The sequence below is a fragment of the Zosterops lateralis genome (genome assembly GCF_965231275.1).
Source record: "Zosterops lateralis genome assembly, chromosome: 8".
Taxonomy (NCBI): Eukaryota; Metazoa; Chordata; class Aves; order Passeriformes; family Zosteropidae; genus Zosterops; species Zosterops lateralis.
The window spans coordinates 7,011,039-7,030,620 of record NC_139768.1 but is presented as its reverse complement, the minus strand read 5'-3'; the positions used below and the strand labels follow the sequence as shown (position 1 = coordinate 7,030,620).

General features: G+C 41.2%; 1 protein-coding gene across 2 annotated transcripts; it reads left to right on the top strand.

Annotated features, from left to right (window-relative positions):
• Positions 1-7,793: 7,793 nt before the first annotated feature.
• On the top strand, positions 7,794-19,297 carry VDAC2 (voltage dependent anion channel 2). 2 transcript variants are annotated; one of them, XM_083866763.1, is made up of 9 exons: positions 7,794-7,852; positions 11,469-11,540; positions 12,564-12,613; positions 14,686-14,838; positions 14,929-14,981; positions 15,423-15,650; positions 16,811-16,961; positions 17,861-17,918; positions 18,742-19,297. In XM_083866763.1, the coding sequence occupies exons 2-9, from the start codon at positions 11,474-11,476 to the stop codon at positions 18,831-18,833; spliced, it is 852 nt and encodes a 283-aa protein (XP_083722889.1). In that variant the 5' UTR covers positions 7,794-7,852; positions 11,469-11,473; the 3' UTR covers positions 18,834-19,297. The 2 variants fall into 2 exon arrangements, with proteins under 2 accessions (XP_083722889.1, XP_083722888.1); XM_083866762.1 differs by lacking the exon at positions 7,794-7,852 and adding an exon at positions 10,555-10,642.
• Positions 19,298-19,582: the final 285 nt, after the last annotated feature.

Genomic DNA, 19,582 nt, shown 5'->3' with positions numbered 1-19,582 from the left:
ACCTTTGAATGTGGAGGATTTTAGTGTGTATAGATTTTTTAAGCAATATCTTATCTGTCTTTCTATTACATACTGTGTTAGTTTTACACCTGGGTATGCAAGTTTTTTCAATGTGACATTAAAAAAATAAAAGTTGTAGTTATGTAAGAGTTGGAAAGCTGGACAATTTTTTCAATGTTCACTTTGTGCTGGGCTGTACAAAAGAGGTCAATGTCATTACTCTCTTTTTGCAGAAGGACAAAGAGTCTTAAAGAGAAGTGAAATTAATTGCTAGAGGTAAACCTGTAGTAAAGCCCTGATTTCTTCACTTTTGTCAGCAGACACCTCTGCCCTCATTCCTGTCGCAGTTCATTACCCCCTTGTATTAGAACTTACTCGAGCTTCTGTCTGTCTGCCTTTGGGTTTTACACCCTTTTCTCTTTGCTCCTGAACACAGAAGGCATTTAGGGTTCTTATGCTCCTGACTGGTTACCTGTAGGGACTATCTGTTATGCTCCAGAACCACAGCCAAATTTACAATACAGGGTTAAATTGTAGAAATCTCATTTCTCTGGCTCAGCTGTGGGATGCAGTATGCCCAGTGCTCCGGGGAGATGGCTCAGACCAATTACATTAAGTGCAGAGATTAATCCTCCATCAGCACACCCTTCACAGAAATCAACTGGCAGACTGTACCAGGGGAGATCCTTCTGAAATTTATAGGTTGAATGGGTGAATTTTACTAGAGAGTAAAAGGGCAATTCTTTCATGTGCTGTCTGAAATACCCACCTCAACATGAAATGCAGAGTTTGATCTCAAATCATCGTAAGAACTATTTCAATTGGGCAAACAGGATTTTTCCCTTATAAAGCACTGAACATTTTAATTAAAACTTCTGAAAAAAATGTTTTGACTTACACAAATTTCTGGACGAGATCCTCCAATGCGAGTAAATAAAAATCAATCAAATAATTACTAAAATAAGACATTTTACTGGAAGTGATTAATTAGGCAGATCTAATGATAAGAACCACTATCATCAGCTCTGTTGCACTGAGCACCTGGACACTAACTGGAACATGATTGTACATATATACAGCCAAATTTCTGTGAAAGAGGAAAAATCTGCCACAGGTCTTTTTTTTTTTTTTTTTTTTTTTTTTTTTTTTTTTTTTTTTTTTTTTTTTTTTTTTTGTGTGTGAATATGAGGGGGTGTGTTCTATTATCTTATATTCAAATGAAAACGAAACCCTTAAAGGATAAGTCACGATTGTTGGCAAAGTTTGCTCACTTTCCACATACCGTGGAAGGGCGTGGACTACACAGTTCTTCAAGGAAATGATGCAGGCAGAAAAAATAATTAACTCATTACTTTTATATTTGCTAGCATGATTGCTGTCAGAATAGAGCTGTAGATAAATGACTTCTTGCAGGTTTGTCCTATCAAGCCTCTCCTCCCAGGTAACCAGCTGTGTCAGCTCTCTCCGGGGGTTAAACTCCAGCTGATCACAGACCAATCAATGGGTTTTCGGTCAGCTCCATCTGTATCCTCCGCTTCCCCCCGGGATGTGCTGCGGGATGTGCAGGAGCGCTCGGTGCACATCAGTCTGTTTTCAGAGAGAGGCGCCAAGAGCCTGAGCTCCCTCTGTATTGCTGTCTCCTTTCCCAAAGGCCGGGCTGTCTCTCTGATTTATTAAAAAACTATGGATATTGATCTAATACCAATATCCAACTATGACGGACAAAGACTCTCTAACAGTTTAAAGTTAGAAATACAAATACACACGCACAATTTACAGATGATCACAGGGTCTTTTATGTACAGGAGTATTGAATACCCAAAACACAAATATTCATAACTCTGGTACATCCCATTCCCTGCTCTGTATGGTAATTAGCCCAAAAAGCCATTAAGCCTGTGGAGTTTGTTCTTTGAAATGGGTCGGTGGTCTTTTTTATGGAGTAGGGTCTTAAAATTATGAAGTGAGATGGGTCTTCCTCTCTTTGACTTTTTAACCTTTGACAGCTGAATCCTGTTTTTTCCAGGACTGTTTGATTTGTGATTGTATTGTATTCATGGGGTCTATTGATTATTCAGGATGCAAAAGCCTAGTTTGACAGCTTCCATGATTTATCAGTTCCTTCTATGATTTATCAGTTCTTTCAGTCTGGCTTCTGTTATCAAAAGGGAAGTTTAGCTCCCTTACCTCAGTGATATTTATTTTCTAAATCAGTACTTCAAGGGGTCCCAGCAATCCCAGCCTGAAGCCAAACGCGATGCCTCGTCCTGTCACACAGCACCACCATCCTCCCCACTGCACATCTGCTGCCAAGGGTCTCCTGCTTTCCCCTTATTAATGACCCATCAATCTTCCTTCTCGCCCAGAGGGGATGGTGCCTTTCGGCCCCTGGAGCCAAGGCACGTTCTGTGTCAGAGCTCAGCCAGCCTGGCCCGGCTGAAGCTCCCTCCAAAGCTGAGCCATATGGGGCAGGAGCTCAGGATCCTGCAGCCTGAGCCCCCTCCAGCCTGGCTGTCACAAATGGCCTGCCATCACCTGCTACGCTTCTAACACCCCCTGCAAACAGGCACCTCGGAAAGAGAAGTGACCTTAAGAAAGACCCAATTTCAGGGAGAAATTGATTGAAGTGCAGATTGGTGTGACAGCAAATATTATTGGGATTTTAGCGTTGTTAATTTTTTGAGAAGGAAACTTAGTCCTTCAAAAGCAAATGGCCAATAATGTGCTGTTACTGTAGAGATGCTGTCAGGTTTAGAGCTGTGCATCAGAGCAGTTTACAGGAAAGACCATCATCAGAATACTCTGAGGACACCATAAAAATAATGTGAAAGGTTGTGAAGTCAGGGTAGCACTTTTTTTCTCAGAGAGGGATTTGCCTGGGCACAAGCTGTTCTCTATTCCCCCTCTCCAAGCCCCCTTCTAAACACAGTACAAAACTCTTGGGCACAGTCCTGTACATGTTCTTCCTCCATGGCTCAGCTTTGCTTTGTTTCCACCAAGATGTTACTTAAAACATTTAGGTTTAACCCTGGAGTGGCTTCAGTGAGAGACAAGGCCATAAAAACATTGCTCAACATCTTGTGCCTTCACTGGGTCAAGCTATACAAGGAGAAAAGCAGTGTCGTGGAGACAACCAAATTCCTTCCAGCAAGGCAAGTATGCTCTTGGAGCCCTGTTGCTCTGCAGTGTAATTCCTTTGGTGTAAAGTGCCCTGGGTTTTCTGAGACCTGTAATCTTCACCCAACTTCTCACAAAACACTTGAGATAACAGAAAAATTTGTTACCTCTAAAACTAAGTGCCATTTGACACAGTAACTGCTACAGCCTCCACCACGAGCAGAAACATCAACAATACAGCATAAATGAATAGCTGGTCTCATATTTATTTCAGGTGAGAACTATTGCACCAATCTCTCAAACCTATTGTTCCACATAAGTGATTTGGAACACTGGGAGTATCTCTTTGATTTTCTCAGTGAGATTTGTTGTGCATCAATTGTTGTGTTTTGCTTACAGGTCAGCATTTGATTGTGTGATTGCCCCTCCCTTTCTTGGATTTATCCCTTATAAGGAATGAAGCCTAATTAATTAACTTATTTTAACATGTCAGGACACCTGATGGTTTGTGAATCTATAAGGAAGATAAAATATGTCTTAGTCTTTGAAGAGAAAAAAAACTCATCACAACAACAACAAAATCCTAAGGCAATGAAAATTCCAAGAAAAAGAAAAATTAAGGAAAAAAATATTATTGACCAAATTAAAATCCAGAAGAATGAGTAAGTACAGGCTCTTCTGCATGGGGCTGTTTTTTATTTCAGTTTCTTTTTCCTCTTTAACACATGCCTCTTATTGCTTATTTGGGAATAAGGTGCTTTAGTGTTGAACATGTACTAGAAGAACTTGCAGTGTCTCCACAGGCCATAACAGGAAGGATTGGATTTTTAGTTTGCTTTGCTTATAGAGCTATGGGCAACCACCTTTCATTAATTATGTAGCTGTCCTTTGTGTCTCCATTAGTCTTAGTAGGGACTGCAAACAAGTTGGTTCCCTTGTTGACTTTCTCAGATTTGGTTTCTGTTTGCTTCCTCAGCCCTAAAATCACTGGTTAATATTAGCTGGTATTCCTCTCAGCTAAGGTATTTTCTCTATCAGATTATTTAAATGTGTTAGCTCTGTGTGGACCTGCTTTAAGTGTGTCTTTGAATATCTTCCTAGTAGTTTAAGCTAAAATGAAAGAAATTTTAAGTAAACTGCTTAGGAAAAAAAGTGGAAAGGCATTAAGTCTGTCAGTCTAAAGGATCCTGTCAGTATGGGCCTCTGCTGGTTGCTCTCTTAGGGCTTCCCAGAGCCCTAGTTTGCATAAGGGCAGCTGTAGGGTATCAAACAAAAGGTGTAGACAATGTAATATCCCTGCCTGTGGGATGATGACGTGAGCAATGATTTAGGCAGCTGTAGTGGGTCTAATGCTGGCCAAATGCCCATGCACCACTGGAAATTATTTACTCATTTCCTGCTGTGAGATATGGATTAGGAGGAGGAGGTCAGAACAGGGTCAAAACTTTACAGGGTATAAAGAAAACTTTAATAACAGAGCTGTGCAGAATTAAAAGAAATTAACAGAATTAAAAGAAAAAAGAAATAAGAAAGTCAGAATAAATCTTCAGGACTTCTCCTCACCCCCACACCCTCTTTTCTTTCCTACTGACAAGGTAAAGAGGCAAAACCTGGAACTTTTGGTCAGTTTACCACTTCTAAAATAATCTTTTTTCAGTCCACTTAGGGAGAGGAATCTCACTTGCAGTGCTATGGAGACTTCTCCACAAGAAACAGTTCTCTCATGGCTTCAATGTCACAGTGAATCACCCCGGGGAAGGAAAATCTGTTTGCAGTGTGAAATCCCTCCCATGCCTCACACCTTTCCCAAAGCTGCTTTCATGGGCCATGTCAACTTATGGGGTACTATTTTAAGGATGAGCTGTTCTAGCATAAAAACTAAAGTTCTCTTCTTTTATCTTTAACAGAGGTTTTTTTCTTTCTTCTATCCCTGAGGCAAAGTGTCTCATCTCTCTCTGTTCAGGCTTCTCATTGGATTGCAGCTTTTCAGCATCCACACACTCCAGAATGAGTGCAGTGCACTTTTCTCATGGGCTGCAGGTGAATGTTGCCTCCCCCCATGTACTTCATAAATTACAGGGAAAAACCAAAAAAGACTGATATATCAAAACATTATATATATCAAGACATTTTGTAAAGCTTCTCCACTGAATCTTCAATTGAAGGTCTGCATCCGGAGGGGAGAGCAAACAATGACTTCAGGCTCGTGTCAGAAGGGAACCTAAGTTATCTAAACTTAGGTGTGATTTGTTTGGTGAACACTAGTAGGTACTGTAGCCACTCGCTCTCTTTTTCGTTGCTCACATACACCACTTCAGTAATTGTGATTATAAATTGTGGAGAGAGAGGCAGAGTTTGTGTTCAAATGGCAATAAAATTATAGTGATCTGTGAGTTGTTTTTCTCCAAGTGGTACTAGTAAAACATATGACTCTGATGTCAGTTATACATAAATATGGCTGGATTCATACAAAATGGTAACAGTTCAACTGCAACTGGCCCAAAAATCTGAGAGCTGCTGAATTTTAATAGAAAACCAGCCCATTCAGAGGGAATGCATCTACAAAGGAGGTGTGTGCACTGAATGGTATGGGGAGATTACTAAGAAGGAAGGTCCACAGTGATTCAGAAGGCTTGGTATTGCAGGCCTGAAGGCTGTGCCTTTTTGGCGCTCTGAGCTTTAGCAGATGTGCTGAGAGAAATCAGGCATGGTTGTACGAGGCAGGGGCGGGGGAAGAGTGAGTAAAAAACACTGGCAGGCAGAGGCTGTTGCTACGGAAGCCTGGAACAATAATGCAGAGGAGTTTGTGTGCTGTTGTCTGTTTCAGATTATTGCTTCTGCCTTGCCTTGCAAAGGAAGTGATTCATTGCTTCTTTTTTTTTTTTTCTTTTTTTTTCTCAGAGAAGAGTAGTAATTGCTTTCATAGATTGCTAAAAATAAAGCCAAACCATTACTAAAATATTAATCTTTAAAGGGAAAAAAAGGCAGAATGCTGATGTCTCCTGTAAGCAACTGAACTTTTATTCAGAATGGATTTATAGGACTGGTATGAATAATAAATGCATGTCTTTAAATAATGAGCAACCTATTCCACAATCTACTTTTACTTAATCAGATCTCTATTTATTCCTAATGTGTATTTCCACGTACAATAGACACACTGGGTTTCTTTTCCTACTGTTACTTATTTTCTCAGTATGTGGCCTTCCTTTTTGATTCATGAACACATCTATCTGTGCAATGCCAAACTGTCTTATTTAAAGCTGTCAAAATGAAATGTCTCTTGGGTCCTTTGATGTGAAAGCATTGGACTTGCACAACACACATGCACAAAAAAAATATGTTGCTTATCTTTTGATATAACAAGCAGGTGCTGACTGGCATGAGTATCTTGGAAAATTACTGTTGTACCAAGTGTTCTGGAAAAATAATTGTGCCATTATGTATTTTCCCATCAGACAAATATATTTTTATTTGTAAGGGAGTTTTACTTTCTTGAGGAATCTGAGATCATGCCATAATCCAAGAAAGAAGAGAAGAATATGAATTTTAGAAACGGCTGTTGTGCAGTTCCTTGGCCTTGAAATGATCTGCATCGGTGACTCGGCGATTCCTCCTGCAGGGCTGTGCAGTGCCTGCTGCACAACAGCCGTGTGACTGTTCCCCAGCTATGATTTATGGTCAGACAGCACTATCTAGGAAAGGTTTCTGACGGTTATTGCTTCTCTTGGCTGAGGACACACTGTGCTCTTACGGGACGTGTCTGGAGGGGTAAAAACAGAGCTTAAGCAATTGGAAAGTCTGTGGCAACTTGCCTGCAGGAGGCCCCAAACCTTGTTAGATGGAGCACAAGGGCCAGGCCAGCACTGGGACAGCCATCCTATCCCTGTGTGTGTGTGTGCGGCCGCCGGGCAGCAGCAGCAGCAGCAGAGCATTTAGGGTGTGTGAGGTGTGCTGTGTTCAGCGGCAGAAGGCTGCGAGCGGCCCTGCGGAGCGGTGCCGGGCACTGCGTCATGCCCAGCGCTCCGCGGGCGCTGCTCCCTGCGGAAGGGAAAGGGCTCAGGGGGCTGGAAGGAGCAGCGGCTGCGCCCGGCGAGCGCCCTCTGCACAAAGGCCCCGCTGAAGGGCTCCTCCAGCCCCTGTGCCAGGGCGGGCGGCGGGAGGGTGACGGGTATTTTCCCGGGAAGCGCAGCGGCGCAGGGACCCTGCTGTACGTACAGCCGACACCCGCCCATCCCCAAGGGGAGAACACTGCCCTCAGGCCCGGGGGCGGAAGGCTCCCGGGTGTGGCCGTGCAGCCCCGCCCGGCCCCGGGCCCCTCCGCCCGCCCTGCGCACCGCGGCCCCTCCCGGCCTCGCCCCCTGCCAGGGCCCGCCCTCCCGCAGGCCCCCGCCGCGGCCGGGGCTGCCCGCTCCAGCGCCTGCCGGACCGTGGCATCGCCCTCCGGCTCCAGGCTCGGGGCCGCGGCGCCGCTCGCCGTTGCCGAGCTCCAGGCAGCGATCGCCGGCGCCTCCCGCGGGGCGGGCGGTGTTGCGGCGCGGCAGGCGGGGCAGGCGGCGGCAGGGGCGGCCCCGGCGCGCCGGGGTCCTGAGCGGCGGCGGCGGCGGGCGGGCGGATCGGTGTCTCCTTCACTTCGCCCTCCAGTGCCCGCGGCTGCAGCAGCGCGGCCTCCGCACGGCTCCACCCGCCCGCCACCGGCCCCGGCCCAGCTCCGCTGCTCGCCCGCGACACGCAGGTGCCGGCCCCGGCAGCGAGCGGCCCCGCGGGGCAAGGGGGGGCGGGCGGGGCTCGCTCGGCGGAGAGCGGCTCCGGGGCCGCGTGGGCCGGGGCTGGCGGGGCCGCGGGCGCGTCCCGGCGCTCCGGGGCTCGGCGGGGCGGGCGGGGGGCTCTCCGTGCGGGCGGCCCCGGGGCCGGGCTCGGCTGCTGGAGGCGCGGCGGGCGGGAGGGTCAGGCCGGGATGCCCAAGATGGCCGCGCCGAGCGGGCCGGTTCACCTTGCGGCGGGGCGGGCGCGCCTGGCGCCGGGCCTGGGGCCGCTGCCCTGCCCTGCCCGCCCTGCGGCCGCATCCCGCTCTCCCTTCGCTGCCCTTCCGCTTCGGGAGGCGCTGCTTTACACCCCCGCTTTCGCTTTCTGAGCCGCAGTCCATTTCCAGACCTTGCCCTTAAAGTTTCCATATTGGCCTGGCCGATATTAGGCTTGCGTGTCCAGTCTGTAAGTAGGGAGAGGGTTAATGCAAGGGTAAGGAGGTGGCTTTTCTTCTTTTTATTTTAAGCTCTGTGTAGTATCAGTGTAAGCCTGAAGGTCACCTCTCTCCGATATATTTTAACAACTTAATTTTTAAATAATTTTTCTGTTGCTCTTTATTTGGATACTGAAATAATTTCAGCGTAGTTGTTGCTTTTTCATATTGCGCGAATACAGCTTTTTTATCTATTAAAGGCTGATACGATTTGTAGTTTGATCTTGGATATCTTGAGATCTTAAAATTGTTAGAAATCCTAATAGAGGTCTGTGGCATTCCTTAATTGTAGGGCGTGAGAGTTCTGAAATGCTGCCTCCAAGGAGAACTGTGATGTAGTAATTTCAATAACGTTAATACATTTTTCTGTTCTCGGGGTGATTTTTTCTTCTTGTCGCAGAAGAAAGCATGATTGTGGCTCTCGAGTAGCAGATTAACTTTTTTCATCCCGGTGGCATGAAACAAAGATTAGGGTGGAGCACTCACTTGGCTCAAGTATATTCTGTACTTCAAGTCGATTATTTTACAAATTTTATAACAAACCTCTAGTAGCTAAGTGATGCTTATTGTTTAGTCACTTCTAATGAGTAGTTTTTAAGTGAAAGATGCTTCAAAATAGGGTTGAAAAAATTACTTGTGATGATAAGAATTTGCAAATCTAGCTAACATTGGAAGACACAGCATCGATTTTTTTTATGGCCCTGTTTTCATTTAATGAGTGTTCTGCTGGTGACACTGGTTTATCAGGCATTTAGTATATCCAAAATTAACTCTTGGTTTCCTGTTTTGTCCTCATCCATGTGTAATGTCAGTATTACAGTGTTAGAGCAGCAGTGTGACAGTTGTACTCTCTTTCAACATTTTATTACAAAACTTGCATCTGTAGGCTGGATGTCTAACAAATACTGGCTGGTTTCCCTGAAGGGGTAAGGATGCTTCATTAGGCCAGATAAAACAGCAACATCCTTTTTTACTGTAATAATCCTCTGAATTTTGACACAGATGCAAGTTTGTTAACTTCTCAGGACATTTCTGCTTAGCATAAATCTCTTGTCTGTACTGGTTGTCTAGTCAGATTGGAAACATTGAAAACAAAAGGAAAAAGCTCATTCATTTACTCTGTAAATAAAAGCATGTCTGTGCTAAAGGCTAATATAAAACTTCAGAACTAGAAATAATTATTCTGATGATGCTAGTTAGAGATGAGATCTGTTCATTAAAGGAGACATGTAGCTAAACCTTCTCTATAATTAAACTATCCAAATAAAATCAGCTCATTGAAAAAAGTGCAGCAGAACTCTACAGGCAAGGGTTCTCACACTCCCTTGTAGTTTGGTCTATCAGCTGCTGCTTTCTATGGAATAAATAATAGGAGCCATTCAATGGCTTCTCACTGGCATTAGGGTCTGTTCTTCTGTAGACTTGAACTTGGACCTTTAAACTTCAGATGCTTTAAGCTGGTTTCTTGTCTCTTTAAAAAAATTAATGTTTAATTTAATTCCTTGGAAAACCAGACTTATTCTTGAGCAAGTGATAGGTGCCTTGATATAGTGACCTGGTTTTATAGAGTTTAGACATTTTTGCTAAAGACATTTTTCTGAGTTCTGTGTAGGTGTGTGAAACTGAGTGTAAATATTGTTCCTCAGAGGAGGTTGAAATTACCCCCTTAGGGCAGTAGGGAGCTGAAGTAGGGTGCTCTGGAAGACTGCATTATGAATTGTAGAAAAATAAGAAACAATTTTCTGCCTTCCCATTGATTGCTAAAGTAGTTTGTGGGTTGTTTTTTGGATTTTTTTTTTTTGATAGTTGCAGTTCATACAATTTGGCTGTATATGGCAGGTGTAATTAGGATTTGGAAGTTAACATGTGAGAACATTGCCCTTGTTACATTTCAAGTTCTGAAGATAGTTTTTTCATTTACTTAAAAAGAAAAAAAAAAAATCAATCCGCCACACAAAAGGAAGATAAAAAGTCAATTATGTTAATCTGACTCTCAGCTAAACAAATGTGACCTGTCAGTTTGAGAAGATAAGATTTTTGTTTGGATGTGTTGAGCCTTTTCATGGCCTTGTCCAGTTGGTTTCATTTTGCCCCTCCCATCCCTTCTCCCCCCTTTCACTGCATGGGAGGAGTTATTAATATGCTCTGTTTTCTCCATTTCACAAATTTAAAATACAGGGCCTCTGTAACAGCAGCCTCTCACTATTGAAATCATGGGAAAACAGTCTTTCAGGGAGGTGCAGATAAGAGAGGATGTTCCCAGGGAGGAGAGTGATACGGGCCTGGGTGAGACCTTAGCCTGGTGTCTGTCCATGAGGCCGGAGAGCTGGGCCACAGCTCATCTGCAGTGACAGGCTCTTTAACAGTGAGAGTGCCAGAGGCTCCCTGTCTGGGAAAGGCACTTGGAAAGGGATCTCTTCTCACAGACCCCACCCTCCTCCTACTCGGATGTTTTAAACTAACAGGACAACTTCCCAGACATAAACTTTTGTATGTTACCAGATTGATTGCTGGTTAATGGCTTTGGATTTTCATTTTTAAAATTGTATGTCTGCCATGTAAAATATGGGGCAAAAATGATATTGGAGAGCAGATATGCTCTCTTTTTACATTTCCAAAACTAAAACCTTGTGGCCACTTTCAGTTAGTTTTCATAAACATGTGTCAACTTTGACTGTGTAGAACTTCAGGGAATAACTCTGCATTACAGGTTTTTAGATTTCTAGTGTCCAGGTTTTTTGGCAGTAACTATGCCAACTATGGAAATTTGAGTTATTAGTTAATTTCTGGTAATGAAGGAAGTATGGAGAAATCTACCTGAAAAATTAAGAACTGGGTGGTCCTGTAATGCCTCCCTCTGCAATGCCTCTTCTGTCCATAAGCTGAGAAAACATCCCATATTATCAATGACCTTCACTAAAGATCTTGATATTTCATGAGATACTATAGTGTCATATTGATTAATTTTAAATATATAATTATATCCATTATATCCATTAATTGCCTTTGTGTAGATGAATCTGCCTTAAAGACTACCTTGAAAGAATTGGTAGCATTTTTTCACGTGTGCAGTGGCAAAAGGTTCATTATTAATGATCCCTTTACCTTTCAGCTCCAATGGCGATTCCTCCATCATACGTAGACCTCGGCAAACCTGCCAGAGACATCTTCAATAAAGGATATGGTAAGAATAGTACCTTCCCTAAGTGGTGCTTGAGGTGCAACAATGAATTGCCTTTTTAAGTCTGTATGGAAAATGGAACGATCAAATGCCAGTGGTTTTGGGGAGGAGGAGGATGTGCTGTGTTTTTACCACCAACTAACAGTTTGTTGAAGGCTTTTTGTGAGTTGTTTTGATGTGAAGGCTGTTAAATCTTACTGCTCGAGCCACATAAAGGTCAGAGGTGTACAAGTATGCAAGAATGTAAGCAGCAAGTGCAGTTTAACTTAGGAGCACATTTTGTTTACTGGTCGGTCTGTGCAACATTTGTTGATACAGAAAGGGTTATATACCAGTGTAATGTTGTACCCTTTTTTGGAGTAGGAAGAGGAATGTTTATTGGGATAAAGAATCCTTCCACATCTTAAAATGCTTTAAAATGCAGACAGCTGCACAGTTAAATCATTCTTTGTCACAGTGCTGTTTCTTTCTGGTCTTTGGAAACGTGGGGTTTTTTTCACTAAGACCATTGCTCACCTCTCTGGATAACTGTGTGAATTGACACTTCCACAAAACCTACTTACATTACAGTTCTAGTGGTTGTGTGTTTCCCAGTGACTTTGCTTTTACCGTTTTTTACTTTGAGATATTTTGTCTTGGTGCAGAAAGAGGCATTTTATGTGTTGGGATAGCTCTTTAAAAGGCAATGACTATAAAAACTGTTCCATTCCAGGAACAGAAAATAATGTGTTTCCTTTTGGAAGCATCATTTGGTAGTTAAATGTACTTGTGTAGAACTGGGAGGCACTCCCCTGCCTTGTTTTGGAGAGGCTTCCTTTACCTCCTGTGGGTTCTAAAACTTGAATGTTGCTGAAGTCAGTCTGTAGCTGTTTACATGTATATATATATATATATATGTATGTATATATATATGTATATGTATATATGTGGTACACTGCTGAGACTGCCTGAAAGACCAGCTTATTGAAAAATGTGCAGGGCCTTAGTTAAGGCCTAATCAGATAACTTTGACTTCTGTTTTTTAAGGTTTTGGGTTGGTGAAACTGGATGTGAAAACAAAATCTGCAAGCGGAGTGGTAAGTTTAAGTAACTTTTATTCAATTTTTTTTCCAGCTGTGTTCTCATACTTAGTTAAAAGGGGCACATTTCAGATTCTGTTAAGTATTTTATAGGTTATATGAATGATCAATATCTGGTGTTAGATAATATCAGAAGCCCCTAAAGATCTGAATGTATCAGGAATACTGCCTTGTTCAGTAATCTTTGTATAATAAAAGGGTTTATTACTTGTCCCTGGTCTTACATGTGAAGGTGAACAAATAAAGTATTTTAATATACCAGTTATACTATACAGATTTTATTTCTGAAGTACCTTGTAGTTCTGTTTGGTGGAATTTTTTCACATCTTGATTCTTGTATGAAGTAGTTGGCATTGAATAAGGATGTCAAATCTTTGGCTCCTCGAGGTATTAAAGCATTGCAGTAGTGTTCCATGCAAGATGTCTTGGTCATGTAAGCAGTGCCCCTGTAACCTTTATCTATTTCTAGAACAGACTTTGCAAGATATAAAGGTAGATTTATTTTTTCTCTGCATTAACTGGAGCCTGAGCAGTGTCACTTGCTGTTAGAAACAAGGTTCGTGGGTTATATGCTCTGGCTTTTCTACAAGTCTGTAGAGCCCTATTACAGAGGTAGTTGTTCTTACTGTGGCGTATTTCTTTGGAGGACTGCCAGTTAAGCTGGTAAAACTCTGCAAAATCCAGCCCTGATGTGAATCCTGTATCAGTTACAAGCCATCCTTCCTGGGAAGAGAAACTTCTGGCATATATGTACTACAGATGTTTTAAAGCAGAGATAAGAGATAATATAATAATTTGCTTCTCCTGAAGCTTTTGCCCCAATGGTTACAGTCACATAGACCCTGTGCAGTAGGAATAGCACAAAGCAAGAAGTTAAAGCTGAAGGTGTTTGTGGAGTTCCCATCCCTTCCCAAGAAATAGACCTACTAGAATTATGCAACTGTGTATGGTGTAGTGGGTCACTAACATAATACAAGTGTCTTGGACATGGTCAAACTTGATCAGCCACCATTAAAGAAAAGTGGTGCTTGGTGCATGTTTGTTTTGTGCTCTTGGGGCTTTTGCTTTAAGAGTGTTCAAGGACTTGCTATTTCAAATCTGTGTTTTCTTTCTGGGGAAGTCTGAAAATAATGTTGTGTATGGAGGAAGACAGAGATGCAAACCTGGCTTCCATTTCTAATTACCTTCAGTTTTTGAATAGTGGTACACAGAAACTATTCATTCTGCTCTTTGTGAGAATCCAAATAGTGAGAGACATCAGTGATTACTTCCTTTAATAAAGAAATGTGAGTGATACTGTTGACTTCTAAGTGACTTTCAAAAATTCCAGGCCAGATCATACCACACTATAAACCCAGCCTGTTTGCTTAGCTCCCACTTCAAATGTGGGTGTTTTTTCTGTGTGTCATTGAACCAAAGTGCCAGGGCAGTAGGAATTTTATAGGTGTCAATAAAAGGTGTGTCTATGGCTGGTGTGAAAGGCTAGTGCATTGAGCAGACTCAGAACTGTTTAAAAAGCCGTTAAAACCCCAACCCAAACAAAAAAAGAAACCACCCCCCCAGTTTGTAAACTGATGCCATTCTATGACATTCTACAATTGCACACTATCTTCAGGGATGGTTGACAAGAGTAATGAAAATACATACGTGATTCTTAAAGAATTTTACTGAGGTTGTAATATGTGCCTAATAGTGTTCTTGGCTCTTGGTTTGATTTTTAAGTTGCTCATTGAGAGTATCAAACTGAGCCTTACATTTCAAGAACTTGTTGCTGCTATAGAGGAGTATCCTTATGGTGGCTTCTGTCTTGCTTTTGTGTTAATTGGTCACCCTGTACATTGTGTAATAGTGGCAGGAACACTGTAGCTGAGATGGGGATTGTGAGGAGACCTCCTATGTGGGCATGAGTCAGTAATTCTTCTTGGTTGTCCTCTTCTATTCTCCCTTCTCTCCTGCAAGTTGTCTACTGATTTTATTTTTTTTTCCATATAATAACAAGTTCTTAGTGCTTGCTGAAGGAAATACTCCGTAATGCTTTCAGGATCACGTGTATCTTCTGTGCTTTTTAGGAATTCACAACATCTGGTTCATCGAACACAGACACTGGAAAAGTGAATGGGAGCCTGGAGACCAAATACAAGTGGGCTGAGTATGGTCTGACTTTCACAGAAAAATGGAACACAGATAACACTCTGGGAACAGAAATTGCAATTGAAGATCAGGTAATAGAATTATGAGAATACTTATTTGTTTTACCTCTGTGTAAGAACTGAATTTATGGCTTTATCTTATCTTCTCCCTTCTTCAATTAGATTGCCAAAGGCTTGAAGTTGACATTTGATACAACTTTCTCACCAAATACAGGGTAAGAATTGTTAATGTTTTTACCTTGCTTAGGGAGTGACAGCACCCATGGTCCATTGATCTGGTCTGTGGTGTTGACAGAGCTGTTTGTATCATTTGCTGTTGATCCAGCTTAGCAAATCCCAATGCTAAAGGCTTCTGCTCTTTACCATGACATCACTATGGGGTTAGTATTCCACATTTCACAAGTTTCCATTTTTTCTGGGATAGAAGTACCCGGAAGATTGCAGGAAACATGAAACTGCTGCTACATTCATCAGAAAATACCTGTTTGCCATATCCCTGAGTGCTCTGAATGGGCTGGCTCTACTTTTGACTGGTCCAGGGGATGTATATGCAAGGCATTTAGATACATTGTGTAGAGTCATAGGGCTGGAATTTGGTGAGTCATTGAGGAAGATCATGTATGTTTGTCTTAAGATAACTCTTTTCTCTGTTTCAGAAAGAAAAGTGGTAAAATCAAGTCAACTTATAAACGTGAATGCGTGAACCTAGGTTGTGATGTTGACTTTGACTTTGCCGGGCCTGCAATCCATGGTTCAGCTGTCTTTGGTTATGAGGGCTGGCTTGCTGGTTACCAGATGACTTTTGATAGTGCCAAATCAAAATTGACAAGAAATAATTTCTCTGTGGGCTACAAGACTGGAGACTTCCAACTGCACACTAATGTGTAAGTATTGAAAAAACTTCTCCCTCTTTCCAGAAGTAGGCTTTCTTTACCTTTCCTTCTAGTCAAAGTACAAATGCTTGAAATATCAAGAGGCACTTACGAGGCCATTAACGGAGTGCATTTTTCAATAGGAAACTCAAAATAAATGTAAATGATACTTTGTATCTCTTTTTCAAAACAGGAAACACCTGTGGCTGTTTAGCATTTGCAGCATATATGATACAGCTTGCCAAATACTGAAGTGTGTGCAAATTGGAAGTGCAGTACTTCAGTTGTGCAGAACTGGTCATAATGCTGCTTCTGGCTATCCCATTATATTGAATTGTATTAGATTACAATTTAAGGATAATAGATTTGTTAGAGGTAGTAATTATTGTTGCACTCATACTGCAGTAGTTTCTTGAGTAAGACTAAGGCTTTTCTTCTGGACTTTTTGTGGAGGTTCATCTTCTCGCCTGTCAGGGATTCAGAGTGCATGAAACAGTGTAAACAAGTGTAAGACATTTTTCTTCAGACTTCCTGCCTTTAGATCTTACTTCAGAGCAATCTGATCAAAATTTATTAAAAAACATGGTGTTTTCAATCCAAATTAATAAAATTGGTGGCGTTTTAGTGTGTTAAGATAGTTAAAAGTTTTTGCTTTTGAAGGGAAAGCATGGGGATTTTATCTGTCTGAATTAATGGAAATTGAGGAATATAGGAGAAAACTATAAAATATTTCAGAGTCTGGGTTTTAAGAATTCCATTTCAACTTACTCGTGTAAAACATTGTAAGAGATTTTTGAGAAGTCATCCAGTTCTCTAGGAGTTTCACATACTCAATAATCATATAATTCAGAAAGTCCATTTTGTAACCATTAACACATATCAGTCAGTTTTTTAAGGATGCGGTCAGAAATTTTGTTCAAGGACTTTGTTTGACAATTAACATGAGAAATAGCTGTAGCACTCTGAAATACCTTTTTGTTTCCATGAACTGCTGCTGTTTAATTTTGCCCTGAAGCCTTTGTTCACCTCCCCTTCTCTTGTGAAAAAATGTGAAACAACTCAAACTTTTGAAATTCTCATTTGAATAAAAATCTGAAGTAGTTTAAAAAAAGGTTGGGGGGAAGGGGTGGATTATGCAAATAGGAAACTAACTTTTCTCTTAATTTGTGCAGCAATGATGGTTCCGAATTTGGTGGGTCAATTTACCAAAAAGTGAGTGACTGTCTTGAAACTGCTGTAAACCTGGCTTGGACAGCAGGCAGCAACAGCACTCGCTTTGGCATTGCAGCTAAATACAAGTTGGACTGCACTGCTTCTATTTCAGTAAGTATGGCTATAACTTGAAGGAGTGTGCAAAGTACAGTGTATTTTCAGTTGTTATGAATCTATGTGTTATTAGTACAAAATAGGCTGGCAGGCCTTGTAGGAATTTCAGTCCAGGCAATTATAATTAAACCAGCAATATTTAAAGTCTGTAATGTTGCTTACAGCAAAGTCTCATATAATCTGACTGTTAAATGTGCTTATGTTAGGGATCCTACTGTATTTATTAAAAGAAAAGCACAATTAAAAAAAAAAGTTTGTTTCTGATTCTGTAAGTTTACAGATTTTTTTGTAAACCAGTTTTTGGGGAGTTCTGTCACATTCTCATGGTAAGAACTCTGGCAATACTGGTTAAAAGTTGATAAGCAGCAAAGCTTCCTGTATGTTATAAAGTTGGAATCATTCTGTTGAGGAAGTGATGCAAAGTAATATAAATAATTTTGTACATACTGTTTATGATGATATTACAAAATGTTTGCTGCGTGACTGATTGGACTTGCAAGATACTGATTCCTGTCTAATAATATGAACATGGAGGAGTCTTCTGATGTGGCATTTTTTGGGAGACTGGTGGTAAATGGCTCTGGCCTTCTGAAAAAGGGTAGGTGGTGAAGTTCACCTGCAAAACCACATCCCAATAACAGTTCTCCCTGCCCTCACATTCCTTATGCTCTTAAATATGTTATTGCTTCAAAATGTTACTGCTTCAGCTGTAAGTTGAGTGACAAGTGCATAGGTGGGAGGAGAGAATTCGGGAAACACAGGTGTTCTGAAAGAGCAGATAAAATTCAGTTAAACTGATAACAGCAGTTTTGCCATAGTCACTCTAGATTCTGAATGGTAGCAAGTAATTAATCAGTTACATTTCAGTTGCCTTTTTTTTTTTTCTTTTTTTTTAGGCAAAAGTGAACAATTCTAGTCTAGTTGGAGTGGGTTACACCCAGACCCTGAGGCCAGGTAAGAGCTATCATGTGAATTAAATCACATATATCTTCCATGCATGCTAAAGAAAATAATTGAGGTATCTGCATTTATATGCAATTCTTAGGAAAATTTTTTTCTTTGGAGGCCAAGTAGATATTTTGGAGTAGCTTCAGTCATACATCAAACCTTTATCTAAACAAGACAAAGTCTATTTTACCTAATGATATTAACCTATCATATTCTTCATTGATCTGTGCAGGAGTGGACTGTATTATGTTTGACAGCTTAGCTTTAGGCTAGGCAAAGCATGTCTTCTTTTTTGGCACTACTTTGTCCAATCATACCATGTTGAATGATAGCAGGTCTTCAAATTATGATTAATTGTCAAAACCCCACACTTCCTGCTCTTCTTATTCAGTAAAAAAACCCTCCAGAACGTAACTTGTTTCGCTTAAGTATGAAAGGACCTGTGAAGGCTGTATTACCATTGGTTAGCTCCTTAGTTGAAAAATGTAGTTTCATTCCATCCCTTTATAGGTAGAAGTGTCTGTATATGCACAGTTTTCCTCCTCCTTTGCATGCCTTCATGCAGGAAAGAAGATCTCTTGTGTATTTAGCAATTAGAGACTTTGTGTATTGACTTTATAACTGTTCACAAAAATCAAAGAGCTTTCTTCACATGACTAACTTTCAGTAGATTTCGTGGGTAAGTATATTCTTCTCTAAAAATCTTTAGAGAAAAGTAATTGTATAAAAAGAGAGCTACAACTGGGACTTGTAACGACAGAGGTTAAGTTAAATGAAAGCTACTGTGTGTGTGTGTGTGTTGTAAACATGCTGCTTAAAAATCTTACAGGTGTGAAGCTTACGCTGTCCGCCCTGATAGATGGAAAGAGCATCAATGCTGGTGGCCATAAACTTGGTCTTGGCCTGGAATTGGAGGCTTAAAAAGGTGAAGAAACTGCTGCAGAGAAGGGATATCAGAAGAATTTGGCCTTAAAATGTATTTCCAATGTGACCAGCAGGCTTTTTTTTTCCAGGAAAGATGACCTAGAACAAGAGCTGTATTTGAAGTATTTAGACAGTTACTTGTTAGCTGGTTTCTAGTTAAATTGGTTACCCATCTAGTTAAAATTCTGCATTAGTGCAGTCACTTAAACATTATTTAAATGTATTTAACTGTTTAATGCGCTACCCACAAATAATGAAATAGACATTTATGAAAACTGTACAATTGTGTGCATGTTTGTTTTTATGTTCCTTTTAACATTCGATATTGCCATTGAATGAAAAATGGATCACTGGATGTTTTGAAATGAGGTCAACAATTTTGTTGAATGACCTGAACTAGAAATACATTTGGTATCCCAAAACAAATTATGAATAAAACAAGTACACACACATACTTGTGCCTCAGATATTTTAAGAGTAAAGATACGAGGGTAGTGCTCAGTTAAGTTTTAACTTTTAAGTAATCCAAGAAGTAGTGCTCTGTACTTTTGTGCAATTAAGGACCCCCACCCATGACAATACTGAATATAGGTGAACAGTTGGATTCCTCAAGCAAATTGAACGTCCTTTTCTGTCAGGTAAGGTTTGTCACAACACAATGGTTTAATTCCCCCTGTGATCCACGGGCGAGATGTACTTACTGTGTTCCTAGTTGGCCTCCTGATGCAAAAAGTGCAGATCAATGT